A 20,894-nucleotide genomic window follows, 5' to 3' on the forward strand; every position below is an offset into this window, starting at 1 on the left:
CACGTACACGCACTGTGCACACACACGCACACGCACACATGTGCACTCATGCACGCACGCACACATACACGTACACGCACTGTGCACGCGTGCACATGCACTCATGCGCACGCACACGTGCACACTCACTGCGCACACGCGCGCACACACTGCACATGCACGCACGCACACACGCAATACACGTACACGCACTGTGCACACATGCACACTGCACATGCGCGCACACATGCACACGCACGCACGCACTCATGCACACGCACACTGCACATGCACGCACGCACACACGCACATAAACGTACACGCACTGTGCACACCCACGCGCACACACACCTGCACGTGCGCCCACACAGGAAGGCATGGCCACTGCACCAGCTGACGCCGTGCGGCGGGAACAGCCAAGCCCCCCAAGCCCCTCACCAGGTCCACAGCGTTCCTGCGGTTGGTCTCCGCCAGGGTCTCCTCCACAAAGTTCTCCCAGCGCCCTCGGCAGTCCGCAGGGAGCCCTGCAAGGGAGCACCGCTGGTGAACCACGTGTCAGCGCTACTGTGCACAGGTGGGGAGAGCCCGGAGGGGACATCGGAGGGCTGTGGGAAGGGAAGGAGGCCAAGGGTCCCGCAGGAACTCGAGGGCGCTCACAGGGACAGGGCCCAAACTGAGCAGGCGCAGAGCCCTGAGCTTACTTGGCACACAGGTAGCTGCAAAGCAACCAGGGAGGAGGACTGCTGAGGAAACACAGCCCAGCTTCCTTCTCTGCGCGCCCCCCGCCCCCGCCTGCCACCAGCCCTCTCCGTCCCACCCATGTGCCTGTTTTCTGGAAAGGTCACAGCCCCAGAAAGAGTCCGTCTGCAGCCGGTGATGGAAGACCACGGCAGAGAGCTTCTGGGCTCACCTCTTGCACCCCGACCTGTACCCTTTGTGGGGAGCCTCCCTGGGCCCGCACACCCCGTCACGGGCGCCAAAGGACCCGGGGGCCAAGCACACCCCCTTGCTTCCATCCTGGAGGGCCACCCAGAGCTTCCTCAGCTCACCTCTGGCCATGGGCCACAAGGACCACAGCTGAGACCCTGTGAGGGGGTGGCCACACAGCCTGTGTGGCCAGGCCACAGGTCTACACCTGCTGCACAAGTGGCCTGACCGTTTGCGGCCCAGCCTCCTCAGCTGCATGATGGAGGATGAGCCCCAGCATCTCCCTGTGCCTGCTCCAGGATCAGGCACCGGAGGCCTGGCTGCAGCATGACCACCTTCCCACACCCCCTGTGGGGACCCCCCCGACGGAGCTTACTCCTTTGTGCAAACACCATTCACTGAGCACAAGCATCCCACATGGGGCTGAGGAAGACTGTCCTGGTCAGGAAGCTGGTAGAACACCAACCCCAGCACCTTGGGGAGTCCTGGCTGCTATCCACCCTCAGCCTCCTTGACTCACTCATGCACTCCACCTATCTGCCCATCTGTCCACCTGACCTCCGGGGCCTCTCAACATCCTGCTCAGGCTGGCCCGGGCATCGTCCGCCTTAGCGGGGTCACACAGACCCTTCTGAGCTGCCCGCCTTCCTGTCTGAACCACGCCAGGACATGAGGGCCACAAAGGGGTGTGAGTGTTGGGGCTCCAGGTCGGGAGGGTGGGGGTGTCTCAGGCTGAGAGCAGAGGTGAGGCCCGACCAGAGGAGGGGCTGCCTCTGCTCAGGCCCCACAGCCTACTCTCGAGCACACAGGCTACCTCCCCCAGCTCCGCAGACTCGTGCTGGAAAGGTCTGAAAAACTGCCTGAGTCAGAGAAGGAGGGCGGCATTCAGACAGGACTCGGGTGGTCCCTGAGCAGAGCGCAGGAGAACCTTGGGCCACTTGTGCTTCTGAATGCTGGCACCGGACAGGGTCTCTGGGAACAAGGAGACCCCCCACGGACGTCTGTTCGGACACCTGGGACCCAGGCCCACCTGAGAGAAGGTTCCACGTGGGAAAGCAATCTGACTCCAGTGCAGTTACCACTTGCTGAGGGTCAGGGGTCAGAGGCAGCGAGGGCAGGAAGGGCTCACCTCGGATGACGTCGCTGATGTGGGTCTGCATGGGGCCCTTCTCCAGGTTCTGCGCCACCGCGTTGGCGATCCGGGTAAGGTGGCCCATGTTGCCGCGCCTCATGCCGCCCGCTGCCCTGGAATGAGCGGCAGGACCAGGGGGCCACTGGGGTTGCCTCACTGTGTGTCCACCAGGGCCCTGACCTTGCCCCGCATGGCCTTCCCTGTGCCCACTACCCCCCCACCCCGCCCCGGCGAATCCTTCCTCACAGCCTTACCTGCAGGACACTTATTTTTGGAGAGCACCTGCTGTGTGCCAGCCAGTAACTCCAGTCGCACTGCTCCTACCCCACCGTCCAGACCAGACCTCCATACTAGCAGGACCTGATGGGCCTCCGCCCGCCCTGCAGGCCTGGTCCAACGCCGTGTCCCTCAACCCACTCTGACACCTCTGACCTGTCCTAGCCCCCGACGCCCTCCCAGCTCTGCCCAGAGCTGGCTGACCCGAAGGAACACCCAGTGGGGCAGAAGACTCAGAAAGACCAAAATACACTGCATCTCTGCTGTACGTGCTGACCCGGGGATGATCAAGAATGGACACATAGAACCCAGAAGAAGGCAGGCCAGGGCAGGGGCTGCTGCAGGAGGCCGGCGGCTCAGAGCTGGCCTGTCTCTGCCAGGCTCTCTGCCCGGTGTCCATACTGCCTCCCCCTCACCGAGCCCTATGCACCCTGAGGCCCACAGCCTGGCTTCTGTCCACCGTTCCATCCCACGCTGCCACGCACACGCAGCTTTGTGTTCAACCTCTCATCTGTCACACATGACCCAACAGAAGGGCACCTCTTAAAATCCCTCCTGTATTAGGAAGATGTAAAATGCTCACACGTCTAGAAATGCAGCACTTGAGTCACAGAGTGGACAGAGTTGCTTCTGACCATGTTCTCTGTCTTAAAAGCCTGACGGCGCCCGGAGAGGAAGCAAAGGTGAGCCCCTGAGCCCGTGAGCCCAGCCTGGTAGAGGAAGGGGTCAGGAGAGCGCCTGTGGGACAGGGAGGCCTCCGAGGAGCTGCCCAGGGCGCAGGAGGATGGGGCCAGGGACAAGGCCTGTCAGCCTGCTGTCGTAACCTCTGGGGCGTCGTGGACCCTCAGTGACAGCGATGAAGTACCCCCCCAACAGGTGCCCATGTGCACAAATACAGAATGTACAAGAGCAGCCTCCGCCCAGGGCTTCAGTGGGTATTGCAAGGACCAGGCCCAAGGAAGGACAGATGGCCCCATCTTGTATGTTGTACGTATTCTAGAGGATGCAAACTGGTGGGTTCTGTACCAGCAGGATATGGGCCATGAACCAGGTGAGGTCAGAGAGCCCCTGGGAGCAGAAGTCAGCAGGGTCAAGGGAAGGCAGGGTGAGGGTGGGGCTGGGGCTGCCCACACTGGGCCCCACAGGCCACACCTCTGCGGGACCTGGGTGGTCGAGACTTCTAGGCAGGGGTGAGACCATCTGTGTGTTTCAGAAAGATCCCAGCTGGGTGGGGCAGGAAAGCCAGCAGGAAGTAGCTTAGATGCGCTTGGGAGGTTTCAGGGCTTAGTGAGAACTGGCTGGTGGCTGGGGTGGGGAGATGGGAGAATTGAGGACACACTGTGGGTGTAAGATGGGGTCTTGGCTGACAGATGGGGAGGGCGGGGGTGGGGTATAGAGCTGCTCGGCCCGTCTCCTCTGGTCCCCCTAGGCCCTGACCTTCCCTGGACAGCACTTCCAGGTGTTCATCCAGGAACAGGACCCCCTTCCTGGACACCCCGTGGCGGCCCCAGAAACCTGCACTGGGCCCTCAGGCACCCCCTGCAGCCCCCCGGGGGTTCTTACTGAGCGTGATCATTGGCTTCCCAGGCCTCCAGGATCCTCTGGACCAGGCAGCACTTCTGGAACAGCTAGAGGGCCAGGTGACACTGGTCAGGGTCTACAGGGCTGCACACTCCCCTCCACCCACCCCCAGACGGTGAAGCAGGCACATGAGCACAAGGCTCACTGTGGGCAGGGACACCATTGCGGCCTCTCTGCAGCCCCTAGGCCCCCCGAGGGCTGCCCAGTTCCGCTCCTTCCCCTTGGCTTCCTCCCACCTCCTGTGTCCAGAAGCAAGGAGTGAGCCTGAGTACTGTTTCCTGTGCCTGCACGTTTGTTCTGGGACTCAACTCACACCCCACCCCCGTGTGGCCCTCACCACTGAAGTCGCCTGCCTCCGGCTGTCTACCCCCTGGGCTGCTGTCCAGCTCAGGCCTGCACGTTGCAGGACTCGCTCAAGCCACACCTTCTATGGGGACTCTCACCAAAGACCAAGGCCTTCCCAAGCCTCTGCCCCTCCTGTGTGGGCTTCACAGCCAGCCTGAGGGTCAGGGCTGTCCCTGCACAGCCCTGGGCCTTGCCAGGGAAGCATCTCTAAGTGGGCTCCTTGACACGGGGAGGGGCGTCAGTGCTACTTCTCAACAGCACCCAGCCGGGCACTTGCTTGCTTCCTCTCCTCCTTAGCAAACACCTGCTGAGGCCGACTCTCTGCCAGACACAACGCTAGAGCGGTTCAGGGCAGGGAGACACAGACACCAGGGGTGTGCCTGCTTGAGGCCCCGGAAAAGCTGTGGGCAGTCCCGGAGGTGAGCGTCCGTCATGCACTCATGGGCGAGCAAGGAAAAGGAGAGAGAATGTAGTTTCAAAAGGTCCATAATCCCAGAGCATTTCTCATGAGAATTTTCGACACATTCTCTCTCTTTCCCTTGCATTTTCCTTCATGGCTACGACAGGGTACAGCAGACTGGCCTGGAAGGAGCAGACCCTCCCCCTCCGGCGCCTCGGCTCCCCCAGTACAGTGGCCCTGGCAAACGTGGACACCTCCTTTGTGACTCGCAGTCTGATGGGTGGAGGGAGGGCAGCGCATCCCCGTCCTGGGAGGATTAGGGGTGGCCACGGGCGGCCAGCGTTAGTGCCGACATCCACACACTGAGGGTGGGGCTCAGCAAGCAGTGATGCGCAGGGCACACAGCAAAACACAGGTCACTGGCCGGACTTACATGGGTCACCATTGTGCTCTCAGGGCGGCTGGTGGCAGGCGGAGGGGTGTCTGGGCCCCCGTTCCCGGGCAGAAGCTGCACCCCGCTCTCCGGTTCGCTGGCTTCTGCCCTGTCCTCCCGGGCAGCGTGGGACAGGATGGCGGCAATGCATAGTTCCACTTGGAAGTGCAAGAAGTTATTCCAAGTGTACTTAAAAAACAGGTCCTGGGGTAAACAGAGGACAGAGGAAAGTCTGTGGACTGGTTTTCTCCTGGCGGCGGGACCACACAAGTGAGGGGATCACTGTCCCCTGGCCATCTAAGTGGTCAGGGGACGCTGAAGGTTCTTCCTTGACACGGTCTCTCCGTGACCACCTGCCCTTCCATCCCCAGCCTGCTGCTTTGTTCCGCTCCCGGTAATCTCTGCTCTCATCCGACCACGTCCTGTGGTGGGCTTATCCTTTTGTCCTTAAGTTAGAAGCTTAACTCACTCACTTTTAGCCTTTTTTCTTTCCCAGGTATCCTTATACATTTTGCTATATGGTATTTTTACTATTCTTCCTTTATGATCTGTCTTTGACCCATGAGTTACTGGAAGTACATTAAATTCTCAGACACCCAGGGATTCTATTCAGGAGGGGACATGAAATCGAGAGGTGCACACGTGGGCACTTCCCTGAAGGAACCCAGCAGGGCCCAAACCTCAGCTGCACAGGCCAAAGCCCAGAGGAGGCTGAGTGAGGGTGGCCGCATGGCACCCCTGGACCAGGGCTGGGCACGGCAGCCTGCTTCGGGCTCTCCGGTCCCCGATGCTAGCAGGGAGGCAGCAGCAAGGAGGAGTGACACAGAATGCCCGTCCACGTCCCTCTGGCCACAGTGGCTGTGGCAGCCTGTGTCTCAGGCCCTCTGCTGTCCACGAGGGAGGAGGAGGGGTGTGCAGGGAGGGAAATGGGGCAGGAGGACAGGGTGTAGACTCCACCCCGAGACAGGAGTATGGGCCCTTCCTCCACACCAAGGATTTGGGAAATGGCTAAAGGCAGGAAGCCCATCTGCCTAACACAGTTCTCCACAGAAACATGGTCCCAAATCTCAGCTTCGCTCTCTCTGCCTGTGTGACCTTGAGTGACCCTGGAGGCGGCTTCACGATGTTACCTATTCTTCAACACAGAGTCCAGACCCACCTTCCAATAAAGAAAAGCCCAGGGCCAGACAGCTTCACTGGTGAATTCTACCAAACATTTAAAGAAGAATCAACAACAACAATCCTCAAACTCCTCCCCCAAAAAGAAGGAACACTTTCTAATTCATTCTGTGAGGACAGTATTACCTCGTTATCAAAGCCAGATGAAGACACGCCAAGAAAACCACACACCAATATCCCTTATGAACATCAGTGCAAAAATCCTCAACAAAATACTAACAAACCAGACTCAGCAGCATGTTAAGGGACTGCACTCCAAGACCAGGCAGGATTTATTCCTGGAATGCAGGGATGGTTCGACATCTGAAAACCAATGTAATGCACCATATTAACCAAATAAAGGGGAAAAAAAAAACCAAACACACAATCGTCTCAACTGATACTGAAAGCACATTTGACAATATTTGACATATTTTCTTGATAAAAACACTTAATAAACTAACAATAAAAGGAAACCTCCTCAACGTGATAAAGGTCATGTGTGGCTGGCCCACGGCAAACACCACACTCAAGGGTGAAGGACTGAAAGCTTTCTCTATGAAGAGCAAGGCAAGGATGCCCGCTTTCAATGTTGCACTGGAAGTTCTAAACAGAGCAACTGGGCAAGGAACAGAAATAAAAGGCGTGCAAACTGGAAAGAAAGAAGTAGAATTACCTCTTTTCACAGATGATGCAATCTTATATGCAGAAAATTTCAGATTCCACACAAACTGTTGAGCTAATAAACAAGTTCAGCAAAGTCACAGAACACAAAATCAACACACAAATAGTACACTTCCACACACTAACTTAGATTAAAAAAATTAAGAGAACAATTCTATTTATAACAACATTCAAAAGAATAAAATACTTAGGGGGTGCCTGGGTGGCTCAGTCGTTAAGCGTCTGCCTTCAGCTCAGGTCATGATCCCGGGGTCCTGGGATTGAGCCCCACATCGGACCCCCTGCTCAGCGGAGAGCCTGCTTCTCCCTCTGCCACTCCCCCTGCTTGTGTTCCTTCTCTCACTGTGTCTGTCAAATAAATAAAATCTTTAAAAAAAAAAAAAAAAGATGGGCACCTGGGTGGCTCAGTTGGTTGAGCGACTGCCTTCGGCTTGGGTCATGGTCCTGGAGTCCCGGGATCGAGTCCCGCATTGGACCCCCTGCTCAGCGGGGAGTCTGCTTCTCCTTCTGACGCTCCCCCCTCTCATGCTCTCTCTTTCTCATTCTCTCTCTCAAATAAATAAAATCTTAAAAAAAAAAAAAAAGATACATATAGGGGACGCCTGGGTGGCTCAGTTGGTTAAGTGTCTGACTTTGGCTCAGGTCATGATCCTGGAGTCCTGGGATCAAGTCCCATGTCGGGCTCCTCAGTCAGCGAGGAGCCTGCTTCTCCCTCTAACCCTCCCCCCTCTCATGTACTCTCTCTCTCTCTCATTCTCGCTCTCTCAAATAAATAAATCTTTTAAAAAAATAAATAAAAATAAATAAAAATTAAAAAAAGAATAAAATACTCAGGAATAAATTAAACCTAGAAAATGAAAGACTTGTACACTAAAAACTACAAACAGTGCTGAAAAGAGTAAAGAAGACATAAATAAATGGAAAGACTCCATGTTCATAGATTGGAAGACTTAATTTTGTTAAGATGACACTACCCAAAGTGCTCTATAGACTAATTATCTATCAAGATCCCAATGGCATTTTTTTTTTTGGTAGAAATAGAAAACCCATCCTAAAATTTATACTTTTTTGAAGATTTTATTTATTTGAGAGAGAGAGAGAGCACAAGAGAGGGGAGGGTCAGAGAGAGAAGCAGACCCCACTGAACAGGGAGCCCGATGCGGGGCTCTGAGACCATGACCTGAGCCAAAGGCAGTCGCTTAAGAGAATGAGCCACCCAGGCGCCCTCCATCTTAAAATTTATATGGAATCTAAAGGGATTCCAAACAGCCAAAACAATCTTGAAAAAGAACAAAGTTGGAGAACTCACACTTTCCAGTTTTAAAACTTACTACATAACTACAGTAATCAAAATAGTGTGATAGTTGCATGAGGATAGACATATAGACCAAAAAAAACGAGAGTCTAGAAATACATCCTCACATATATGGCCAACTGATTCTTTTTCTTTCTTTTCTTCCTTCCCTCTTTCCCTTCCTTTCCCTTTCCCCAGCCCCTTTCCTCCCTCCCTGTCTTTCTTTCTTTCTTTCGTTTAAGTAATCTCTAAGCCCAGCCTGGTGGCCAAACTCACAAGCCTGAGATCAAAAGTCACATGCTCTACCCACTGAGACAGCCAGGCTCCACATGGTCAACTGATTCTCCATGAGAGCGTCACGATCATTCAAAGTGGGAAAAGACAGTCTCTCCAACAAATGGTGCTGGGAAAACTGGATATCAGCATGGAAAAGAAAGAAGTGGGACCCTTATCTTACACTACATATAAAAATTAACTTAAAATAGATCAAAGGCCTAGTAAAGCTAGAACTATAAAACTCTTAGAAGAAAACATAGGAGGAGAGCTTCATGACAGTAGACCTGGCAATGATTTCTTGCATACGACACCCAAAACACAATCAATAGAAGAAAAAAATAGGTAAGTCGGACTTTATCAAGATTTACAACTTTTGTGTCAGATACTATCATCAAGAGAGTGAAAATAATCTACAGAATGGAAGAATGTATTTTCAAATCATACATCCGGTAAGTTTTAATATAGAGAATATATAAAGAGCTCCTACAATTCAACCATTAAAAAAAACCGACTTAAAAAATAGACGAAGGACTTGAACAAACAGTTCTCCGAAAATAATCATTAGGGAAATGCAAAGCAGAACACCCCTGCCGTGAAATACCACTTACAACACTAGGAAGCCTATTATTAAAAAACAAACAAAAAACCCCAACAAACAGAAAACAGGTGTTGATGAGGATGTGGAGAAACTGGACCCCCATACACTGCTGATGGGAACGTAAGTTGGTACAATCACCGTGGAAAACAGTGTGGAGGCTCCTCAAAAAATTAATCACAGAAATACGTTCTGACCCAGCAATCCCACTTCTGGGCATATACCCAAAAGCAATGAAAGCAGGTCTCAGAGAGGTACTGTCCAGCTGTACTTAGAGCAGCACCTACTCACAACAGCTAACATGTGGAAGCAACCCCGGTGTCCCCCGCCGGCCGGAGGGACAGACAAAATGTGGCCATCGGCATCGTGGAGTAGTACTCAGCCTGCTGACACCTGCCACGACCCGGGGGAGCCCTGAGGACACTGTGCTGAAACAAGCCAGACCCAGAAGGACAAATCCTGTCTGATTCCACTTCTGGGAGGCACCTGCAGTGGTCAGACCCAGGGGGACAGAGAGCAGACGGCGGGGCCGGGGAGGGGGCTGTGGGGATAGACTGCTTACTGGTCAGTTTCTGTTTGAGAAGATGAGAAAGTTCCAGAAATAGACAGTGGTGATGGTTATATAACATCGTGAAGGTACTTAATGCCACTGAATTGTACACTTAAAAATCATAAAAATGGTAAATTTTAGGTTATATGTATTTTCCCACAGTAAAATAAAAGCAGAAAGAGGGGTGATAGAGACGGACGAGGGGTGAGAGAGAAGGAAAAGGAAAGGAGGCCTTTTCTAACTGAACCCCCTGATCCGTATCTGGGCTCACGGTCCAAACACTGGAAGAAACCAATAGTACTTCAGGCCTAGTCCCAAGGCTGGCTCCTCCTGGGATAAGGATTCAAATGTTAGAAGACTTCAGCTCTCTGGGAGTAGAGGCCCTACAGAAAGGCAGAAGACAAGACTGGAGACTGCATCTACCCATGGCTGACACCTAGGGTGATGCCCCACCCTGTCAGCACCCTCCGTCCACAGCAGCTGCCCACAGCCGGCCCTGCCTGCCTGCCCCTCTCCCTCAGGTCCCAAGGCTGTCCTGGGGGCAACTGAGAGGCATCTGCGGAGGAGAGGGCCATTTCCCACTGGCTTGGGCAAGAACTGCTAGGGTGACCTTCCACAGTGGGTGACCAGGAGCTGCTATCCTAGAACGCTTTATGTTGAAGAGCTATAATGAAAGTTCTATCTTCGGCAGAAGGCAGAAAGGAGATGGACCGTCATTTCCCCATTCCCTCAAACTGGATTAGAGATCTGCCCTGTGCCTCCAGACCAATTCTGCACGAGCCTACAGCAAGGCCTGTCCCACTGTTACTCAGCGTGCGTCAGCGGCGACAGTGCCGTCAGCCCCGGCACGGATCCGGGAAGTAGTCTCTGGGCACAGACTGTACCTGTTCCGGGAGAGAACCAAAGCCTCCCCTCGGGCAGACCCCTGTCCGTATGCTGAGGTCCAGGGCCTGCCTCTGACGGACACTGCCCGGTCTGCCCACTCTGCCCACCTGCTGCAGACCAGATGGCCACGCAGACGGCCACGCAGACGGCCCCGCCCGCTCACCAGCAGCAAACCCATGGTGTTGAGCCGGCAGAGCTCCTGGTTGATGCTGGGTGTGTTTGTGTGCAGCAGCGCGGCTGTGAGGCGGGCACTGTGCAGACGGGCGTTCCCCAGAGGCTCCTCCAGCACGCCGATGGTGGTCAGGATTGCTGTTTTCTACAAAGAAGCACCACCCAGTTAGAGCCTTGCAACCAGCATGACCACTGCTGGCTCCTCTTAGCTCTGGTGCTAGCTGCTCGAAGGGGCCCAGCCTGGGGAGGTGTGGGACGTGTGTGTGGAGGCTGCTCAGGGCAGCACTGCCTGCAAGAGGAAGCGAGGGGTCAGCGGGGTTAGGAGCCCCACCACTCCCCTCAGGGCCTCACAAAACAGCAAGCAATGGTGGTCCACTACCCCAAGAAGCCCAGGGCTGTCTGGTCTCAGCAAACCAGGCAAAGAGATGTGCACCTCAGCTCATGAGACATGTCCAAGATGGGGCCAGCTCTCTCAGGACCCTGAGCTAACCCCACGAAGACTCTCGGAGGACACGGGTAACAGTGGCCTTGTCACACTGGACGCAGGTGTTTCCTGACCCCATGCATGGCAGCATGACGTGTCCACCTTCTCGTTAACCAAATGTTCCAGAATCCCTACCTGCATGAAGCTCACTTTCTAGTGGGAGAGGCAGACGGTAAGTTGATAAATAAAATAAGCTGTGCAGTAAATCACGGTGGGTACTAAGCAGCACCCAGGAAAGGGAAAGGGGCCGTGACTGAGAGGGGCCCCATGGTGAGACCGGATGGCGGCTAAGCGACTGAGCCCTTCTCCGCATGACCCAAGTGCTGCCCAGAGCTGCTGAGCTGAGCAAAGGGCTCCCCTGGGACCCTCCCTGACCCCTGGCCTGGTGTCCCTGACTTGGAGGCCAGACCTCAACTTGGTAAACGGCTCTCAGATGACCCCTATTTCAGAGCACAAGAGTCATGGGGCGGGGGGGCTGCAAAATGTCCAACCCCTAGGCCTTACCTCAGAGCAGAGATGGATACTCAGCAGATGAGGGTGTGAAAACATGCTTCTGGCATCTGCCTGGTGGTTCTCAAGTTGGGGAGTAGGGTCCTCTGCTTGCAAACCATCCTGCCTACAATGGCTGCATGGGTCCCTAATAGCTGGTCAGGGTCACCTACCTTCGGCGGGCTGAGCAGAAGCTGGTGGAAGTCCTTCAGCCGTGGCTCAATGCCGTGCAGTACACTGCTGCTGACGGTACACAGCCCTTCCCGTCCCTGAGAAAAGGAGTCCACCAAGCCCTCTGTCCTGTGGACGAGGACAGCAGATGGAGACACGCGGGATGCGCCCCATCCTCTGTCTCACCTCGCCCCCCAACTCCTCCAGTCATCGGCTCAAGGGTGGCTTGGTGACTGGTACAGAGAGAAGAGAAAGGCACCACTGGCCTTTAGAAAATGCTCCCAGGTGATGGCCAAGGGCAGGCCCCTCGCCCCCGTCGGGCTGGCGGCACCTCTCGCTCCCTGGACCATCTCCGACCCCCTCCCCTTGTTTTGGAAATAGTCACCATGGTTCCCACTCCTTGGCTGAGAAACAGGAGACAGGACTCCACACTGTCCCTCCGGCTTTTTCCAACTAATTTCTCAGAGATCTTCATATAAATAATTTTTTTCAGTTATAAAAGTAATATGTGACCATTATAGAAAAACATTTTAAATACAAAAAAAGAATAAAAAAGAGAATCAGCTGGCTCATCTCTGTTTTGGGTCGTTTTTTTTTTTAAGATTTTATTTATCTATTTTAGAGAGAGAGTGCAAGTAGGGGGAGGAGCAGACGGAGAGGGAAGAAGAAAGAATCCCAAGCAGACTCCCCGCTGAGCGTGGACACCACCCCCCGCAACACGGGGCTGGACCCCAGGATCCTGAGATCATGACCTGAGCCAAAACCAAGAGTGGGACGCTTAACTGACTGAGCCACCCAGGTGCCCCTCATCTCTGTTTTATGTGTCATTTTCATGCTGTCCCTTCACCACAGCCAAGGCTGGGAAAGGCCCTCAGAAGAGCCCCCACTTCCTACAGAAAAGGACCAGGCTTCCTGGGTTCACAAAGATGCAAACAATCAATATTCTGGTGGCCTAACTAGAGTAAACAACGACTGCATCATCATTCTAGTTTTAGGTAATAAACTAATAGATACGTACTGGGTCCTAGAGAGAAAGAAAAACTGCTAAAAATCTCACTACCAACATTAACTCAATTTCTTGTCATTTTCTTGTTCTTTTGTTGTTGCTGTTAAGTCCAGTTTATCAATGCTGGGGCTTCGACGAAGCTCCCTCCAGAACAAGGAAATAAGAGAACTAGTCAGCCCAGGAGACAGGCCACCACCGCCGTACACGAGGGGACAGAGTAGAACAGACAGACGCACATGTGCGCACTTCACACCCCACGCAGGGGCACGCACACCATACACACACCCCACACGCTGGGACAGTCCGCAGGGAAACTCACTGGCCACACCTATTCCACAGACACATCTATGAACACTCTGGAAGCTGGTGACCCTCGGTGCCTTCAGACTGGGGCGGGAACATGATGGATGCCAAAGGTCAAAGGAGCCATACGTTTACCTTTTCAACAAGGAGAGTCTACCCATGTGATTACTTACATAATTAACAATTTGTGAAAAACACCACACATCCAGCCACTCGTCACACTCAGCACTCACTCACGCAAGACACTCACCCAGCCCGCCTTGTCTCCAACAAGGTAAGTAACACCTGAGTCCCACTAACGAGGCAGCTCTCAGTCTGGTCTCCGTCAAACATGTTCTTCAGAAGCTGCTCCACGCACTCCTGCCTGTCAGACACACAGAGCTCACTGCTGCTGGAGCAGACGCACCGCCTGAAGCCCAAAGGACTGCCTCTCCCCTCCGTGGAGGAGGGACACCCTAAGACTCAGAGGAGCTTTGCTCAGGCTCCAGGCCAGGCACCCAGGGCTCTCACGACCTCCTGCCCCTGCTGGTCACAAGTCACTGGACCTGGCAGGAGACCCCTGGAGCCCCTCCCCGTGAGAAACAGCTCTAGCAAGTTAACTGGATGTGGTATTTCATAGCCAGCTTGTCAGAATCTGAATTGGAGGCGGCAGCATCTGCCGGTGCACAGAGCAGGGCGTGGAGACCTCCTAAGGACGCAGAAAGACCCCGCACCCACCCAGGCAGGCACCCGCAACACAGCCAGCACTCACGACTCCAGCACTGTGAGGAGGGGGTCGGGCTCCGGAGCCTCCTGCAGCTGACCGCCCTGCTCTCTGCCCAGCCTGATGATGTCACAGAGGGTCTGAGAGGCGTTGGACTGTCTCTGGAAGGAAAAGGAGATGCCACACTCCCTCAGGGTTGAGGGGAAAGTCCAGCAGAGCTGCCTCCCGGACAGTGGGAGCTACCCCACTGCTCAGTTCTCGGAAGGACACTGGACTCTCTAAACCAGTCCATTTCAGAGCTGCCTGGTTGGCCTTTCTGGTGTCAGGATGCAAGTCTGGTCAGACCTTCTGGATGAACTGAACTATCCCCAAAAGTCCAAATGGGGCTTTCTCAAGGGTCAAATACACCACACAGACATTGCTCCATCCCTTGAGCCATTTTGAGATATGCTGCATATGTGACCACGTTACCGACACTGTGTTTTAAATTCATATTTAAAATATTAAGTATTAAATCATAGCTGGTAACATTCAGAATGAGTCCTGGAAGCTAATGGAAACAGGCAAGATGCTATAAAGAAAGCAGGAGGCCTCGACTCTTCTAGGGCAACACTAATCCTTAACCGGTGAAAATCTGGACAGTGCACTTCCAACAATGTGGGGTGTTTAGTGATGCAGATGAACTGACTAGAGAGAAATATCCCCTGGCTCCTTGCCGGGAGCATCAGAACACACAGCCCTCACATGCACGCTGTGGGAACTCTGGACTAAAGAAGTGCATGCACGACTATTTTAGGAAGAAATGAAAGCAGCCCGGAGGTCCCTGTGGCCTCACCCCTGCCTCTGGGCCGGGGCGCAGGCCAGTCAGGCCACAGGGTTCATGCTGGTGGAGGGGCACCCACCCTCCTCAGTCGGGGCACAGGCCCCCCCTGCCCAGCTGTCTGACAGCCCCGGGGACAGACAGGAACAGAAAACAGCGTGGCCAGGCCACAGCAAAGGCTCAGACATAGTCGGCACCACTGTTCTCCAACTGCTGAGGGCAAGCAACCGTGTTTAGTTTTGTCATGCTTCGAAAAAGGCTTATCAGGATATACTCCAAACTCTCAACAGTGACTCCTGCAGGGAGCGGGCAGGGGGCCAAGAGAGGAAGCCCCACTGCCATCCTGCATGCTTCTACATGGGCAGGGGGGCCTTCCTCCCAGAGCTCATGCCCTCGTAAATCCCACCTCCTCAAGCATGGGCTGGACCCAGCCACTCCCTTCAAGAGAGCAGAATACAGCCACAGTGCAGACTGTCCCTTTAAAAAAAAAAAAAAAAAAAAATTTATTTATCTGAGAGAGAGTGCACAAGTGGAGGGAGGGGCAGAGGGAGAAGCAGGCTCCCCACTGAGCAGGGAGCCCGATGTGGGGCTTGATCCCGGGACCCCGAGATCATGACCTGAGCCGAAGGCAGATGCCCAACCGACTGAGCCACCCAGGTGTCCCAGACTGTCCCTTCTAAGATGAGTTTGCAGAAGAATGACTCCCGTCTCGCTCACTCCAACGGAAGCCAGCAGCACCAAGAGCTGCCCTGTGGACAGGTCCAGCGCCCTCAAGGAACGGAATCCTGCTGAGCCACGGGTGACCCTGGAAGCGGGCCCTCCCCTGCTGAGCCCTGACATGACCACAGTCTTGTGACAGACCCTAGGCAGAGCACCCACTAAGCCATGTCCATGTCCCTGACTCACAGAAACGGAAATCAAAAATACTTTCTGTTATAAGCAACTAAGTTTTAATTTGTTACTCAGCCAGAGATGAGATAACTAATTCAGCTCCGTTGTTTTTTTATAAAATGTAGTTTTATTTTTTTACTGAAAAGAAATAGTCTAGAAGTCAGTGCTTGATTAAAGGAGGTAAAGTGTCTAACTGGTCCTCATCTGAGGAAAGGAGCAACTTGCCCCCAGAGCAGCAGAGAGCATTCTCCAATAGCCCCGAGTGGGGGGCTCTATAGAAGGCGGGCTCCGTGGGAGCTATACTCACATCTTCATCCTGACTCGGATGGATCAATTCCACGAGTCTCTGGATGATCTTCTCTTCATTAAGCCACTGAAAGGGAAAAAGAGGCCTGTCAATGATGCTGTTCATGTCTAACTCAACAGAAGGGAAGTCATTTGGTGCGAAGAAATCCACGAGCCAGGTTTCGGGGACAGAGAGTCTTTGCCCAACAATGTGTGTCCACCCAGACCCAGAAAGAAAAAATCGTCATCAAATTCTGGAGTGACCCAAACTCAATGAAGAAGAGAACCATGGTCCGTCTGTCCCAGTGCTAGACTCTTAAACATACCATCTTCAGGATATCTCAGAAGACAGAAGGGGCTGGAGCTGGGGCTCTCCCCGCAGTGCATAGCCTGGCTGCACGTGGAGCCCAGCTATGCTCCACTCTCTGTGGCAACAGGGCCTTTCCAAGAGCAGGAGAAGCACAGAGGCCTGGTGCAGCTGCAGGAGTGCTGAGAGGACTGAGTGCCCAGCACTGTTCAAGGCACAAAGGTGGTGGGCGCCCAGGGGAGACCAGGGCACTTCCTTATCCCAGACTGGAAGATCTGCCTCCGTGGCTGCTCAGCATCGAGCTTATGTGAGCCTTCTGCCGTTAATGGCTGACGTTTATGCTGCACTCACTGCCTAACGTTAGCTGTCGTGATGAAGTCTTTGTGGAAGGCAGCTCCATAATGAACCTAAGGGTGCGAAGTGCCACCTAGATGACACCTCACCTGACGCCAGGAGCTGGAAAATGGGCAAGAAGGACCAGTGCTTTATTTTAAATTGCATTACAAACAAAACCTGCCCGACAACAGTGAACAGCTTATCCAGCACTGATTTCCTGGTTTCTTTGAGATGAGAATCCTCCTCTTTTCTGGGAAAGCCCTCAGGGAGCTACGAGCACTCCTCTTACTGGGAGCCTGTCAGGACAGACACATTCACAGACCCTGGGACAAAAAACAGGCCTGCTTTGGTCTTTACTGTTTTCGCTGCATGGAACCCGTCAGCTAATGCCTTCCTCATAAAGCCAGGACCTGACAGAACTCCTGCTCTGAGGCCACAGGGGCACCAGGACCTGGGGGGCGGTGAGGAAAGCCCTCTTCTGCTTCTTCACAGAGCAGGAGGCCAGAGTGTCAGGGGGAAAGGAACACTCTGCTCTTTGCTTCTGGGTGACTGAGGCAGTACAGCAGAAAAGGTGCAGACTGCAGGCCCAGGCTCAAGTACAAGCCTGACAAGAGCCCCTGACGACCCCACAGGGAGAAAGTCACGTTGGATGGAAAGCCAGGGGTGCTGACCTTCCCACATTCTCTGAGCTCCCTCACCCAACTCTGGCCTCCCTGAGCCAGGCACTCACTGTGCACTCAGAGAGCCTGCAGAGCACCGGCGGACAGGGACAGGGCCCTGGGGAGGAGGGGCCCACACACTCACATGCAGGACGTCCTGCCGGAGCCCAGCCGGCTCCACGCAGCTGACGAGGCGCAGCAGCAGGTCCATGAGGGCCGAGGTGCCGATGTGCTTCAACACCAGGCTGATGAACCCGTCCTTCTTCTTCAAGAACTGAATCACCTGAAATCAAACACACCCTGACAAGCCTGACAACCAATGAGACGCTGCCCCTAAGAACTCACATGAGAAAGATGAATTTTCAATTATACAGAGCATAAATTATGGAAAGACCTAGAAAAAGTTGTAAGAAAGACCTCTCCAAGGACAGCAGAGACCTGAGCACAGGGAAGTCCCATGAGGCAGTGGTGGGGACCCTATGAGGCCCCTGGGCTGATGGAGGTCTGCTGCACGGTAGGGGGCTTTATGCTAATATGTCACAAATACCCTGAGAGAGGGGCTGTGCACGAAGCTGCTCCGGACTGCTCATCCGGTACCGCATGGAGCCCATTCAAAAAAAGAAAAGAAAAGAAAAAACTCCAGGCTCTAATGACCTTTCCATTGAATTCTACCAAACATTTAAAGAAAAATAATTCCAATCTTATATACACTCATCCAGGGAACATAAGATGAAAGAATACGCCCCAAATCATTATATAAGAACATAAAATTTTGATTCTAAACACCTGATAAGGGCATTATAAGAAAGGCAAATTAAGGGCGCCTGGGTGGCTCAGTCGGTTAGGCGACTGCCTTCGGCTCAGGTCATGATCCTGGAGTCCCGGGATCGAGTCCCGCATCGGGCTCCCTGCTCCGCGGGGAGTCTGCTTCTCCCTCTGCCCTCTTCCCTCTCGTGCTCTCTGTCTCTCATTCTCTCTCTCTCAAATAAATAAATAAAAAAATCTTAAAAAAAAAAAAAAAAAGAAAGGCAAATTAAGCCAATCTCACCGATGATCACAGATGCAAAAATTCAGCACATGAAAGAAACCATAACACACCACAACCACGTGGGTGCATACCATGAAACCAAGGCTAGTTTAACATTAGAAAAACAATCAGTGGAATTTGCCTGCTAACAGAACAGAAAAGAAAAATTCTATGATCAACTCAATAGAGAGTAAAAACATTTGTTTAAAGATTTTACTCACTTATTTGAGAGAGAGGGAGAGGGGCAGAGGGAGAGGGAAAAGCAGGGAGCCCTACATGGGACTCAATCCCAGGACCCCGGGATCACGACCTGAGCTGAAGGCAGACGCTTAACCGACTGAGCCACCCAGATGCCCCCAAGAGAGTAAAAACATTTGATAAATTTCAACAACCATTTATGTTATAAACTAAAAAGACCAGGAATAAAGAAAATTCCCTTATTTCTGACTAAAAAGTATCTATAAACACCCCACAACAAACATCATACTTAACTATAAGATGTCGAAAGCTTTTCTTCTCAGGTAATAAATAAAACAAGGAGGCCCAATATCACCACTTCGATTCAACATTGTACTAAAGGTTCTAGCCAATGCAATCAGGCAAAGAAAGAGATAAAAGGTATAAGAATTATAAAGGACAAAATAAAATTGTCATTAATCACAGATGATATGATCCTGTACACAGATAAAACAAAAGAACAGAAAGACAAACTGTCAGAATATCAGCTTTACTGATAATCACCAAAAACTGGAGTCACCCTAGATGTACATGAACACATGACTGGTGAAACACCTGGTCCATCTACCCCATGGAACACCACTCTGCAAGAACAAGGAAGGTACTACAGATTTTAGAAATGGAAACAGATTAATGCCAGGGGCTAGGGATGGGTGAAGAGGCGGAGGTGGGAGGAAGGTGGGAGTGGCTACAAATGGGCAACACAAAGGACCCTTGTTGGTTTTTTGGGTTTTTTTAAGATTTTATTTACTTGTTTGACAGAAAGAGAGTGAGAGATCACAAGTAAGCAGACAGGCAGGGAGAGGGAGAAGGAGAAGCAGGCTTCCCGCTGAGCACAGAGCCCAACTCGGGGCTCGATCCCAGGACCCAGGACCCATGCCCTGAGCTGAAGGCAGACGCTTAACCATCTGAGCCACCCAGGCGCCCCAGACCCTTGTTGTTTTGGAACCGTTCAGTATCCCAACTGTAATGGTAGATACATGAACCTATACAGATGATAAACAGTATAGAACTTAATACACACACACACAACTACAAGCAAAACCAAACAAATGTGTAAGATCAGTGGGTTGTATGAATATCAATGTCCCGCAGTGATGTTCTACTAGTGTTTTATAAAATGTCACCATTGACAAAACTGAGCAAAGTATACAAAGGAGTTTTTCAAATTATTTTATACAACTGCATGTGAATCTACAATTATCTCAGCAAAAAGTTTCAATAAAAAAGATACCATTTAAAATAATATGAAAATATCAACCACCTAAGAATAAACCTAATGAAACATGTGTAAGACCACCGTACAGAGAATTACAACATGTTACCAAGAGAAATTAAAGAAGCCCTACTCAGGAGCGCCTGGGTGGCTCAGTCGTTAAGCGTCTGCCTTCGGCTCAGGTCGTGATCCCAGGGTCCTGGGATCGAGTCCTGCAAGGGGCTCCCTGCTCTGCCGGGAGGCTGCTTCTCCCTCTGCCTCTGCCTCTCTCTGTCTCTCATGAATAAATAAATAAAATCTTAAAAAAAAAAAAAAAAGACCACAATGCTATATTATATACCAGAATACCCACACCAGAATAGCTAGAATAAACAGAGTGATAACATTAAGGGTTGGTGAACAACAGCAAGTGGCATACTCTGCTAGTGCGCTTGTAAACTGGCTCAACCACTTTCACCATATCCATTCAAGCTAACCACGTGCATGTCCCAGTTATGACGTAACACCTAGTATAACGTGACACCCCCAGCAACCACTAAAAACCTACAAAGAGATACATGAGAAAACACTATAGATAAATCAAAATGGAATTTAAAGTGTCAAGTAACACACAGGAGGCAGGAAAAAGAACAGAGAAATGAAAAAATGAGAACAAACAGAAAACTGCAATACAATGGCAGCCCTGACATACCAAAAATTACATTAAATGTAAATGGCCTAAATATGCCAATTAAAGACAGATCAACAGAGCAGATAAAAACACATGACTCAACTATGTGTTGTTTGCAAGAAATTCACTTCAAATATAACAATTCACACCCACAAAGCTGTACAATTATCCCTCTTTATCCACGGGGGATACATTCCAAGACCCCCAATGGATGCCTGAACAGTACTGAACCCTATATATAGTCCCATTTCTTCCTATACATACATACATACATACCTATGATAGAGTTTAATTTATAAATCAGGCATAATAAGAGATCAACAATAACAAATTAGAACAATTATAACAATATACTATAAGTGATGTGAATGTAGGCTCCCTCCCTCTCTCTCAAAACATCTTATTGTGCTGTACTCACCCTTCCTCCTGTAATGGGAGATGATAAGATGCTTATGTGATGAGATGAAGGAAGGTGAATGACCTGGGCCTGTGATGTAGCATTAGGCTCCGTCTGACCTTCTGATGCTATGTCAGGAGGAGGATCACCCACTTCTGGACCACGACTGATTGCAGGTAACCAAAACCGTGGACAAGGCAGAACTAC

At 52.1% G+C, this 20,894-nt stretch overlaps 1 protein-coding gene across 6 annotated transcripts in view; it reads right to left on the reverse strand.

Moving 5' to 3' along the window:
- PPP6R2 (protein phosphatase 6 regulatory subunit 2) overlaps positions 1 to 20,894 on the reverse strand; it is a 76,925-nt gene that overhangs the window by 7,239 nt on the left and 48,792 nt on the right. For 5 of the 6 annotated variants that reach the window (XM_021687497.2, XM_044915306.1, XM_021687494.2 and 2 more), the window contains exons 6-15: positions 17,286 to 17,423; positions 15,861 to 15,926; positions 13,891 to 14,003; positions 13,390 to 13,503; positions 11,833 to 11,959; positions 10,679 to 10,831; positions 5,074 to 5,277; positions 3,878 to 3,942; positions 2,036 to 2,151; positions 418 to 503 (exon numbers count right to left, since the gene is read on the reverse strand). In XM_021687497.2, the coding sequence (XP_021543172.1) occupies positions 418 to 503; positions 2,036 to 2,151; positions 3,878 to 3,942; positions 5,074 to 5,277; positions 10,679 to 10,831; positions 11,833 to 11,959; positions 13,390 to 13,503; positions 13,891 to 14,003; positions 15,861 to 15,926; positions 17,286 to 17,423 (1,182 nt within the window). Of the gene's footprint in view, positions 1 to 417; positions 504 to 2,035; positions 2,152 to 3,877; positions 3,943 to 5,073; positions 5,278 to 10,678; positions 10,832 to 11,832; positions 11,960 to 13,389; positions 13,504 to 13,824; positions 13,828 to 13,890; positions 14,004 to 15,860; positions 15,927 to 17,285; positions 17,424 to 20,894 lie in introns of all 6 variants that reach the window. The other variant, XM_044915305.1, reaches the window with a different exon arrangement.

The sequence above is a fragment of the Neomonachus schauinslandi genome, chromosome 5 (assembly GCF_002201575.2).
Source record: "Neomonachus schauinslandi chromosome 5, ASM220157v2, whole genome shotgun sequence".
In the NCBI taxonomy this organism is placed as follows: Eukaryota; Metazoa; Chordata; class Mammalia; order Carnivora; family Phocidae; genus Neomonachus; species Neomonachus schauinslandi.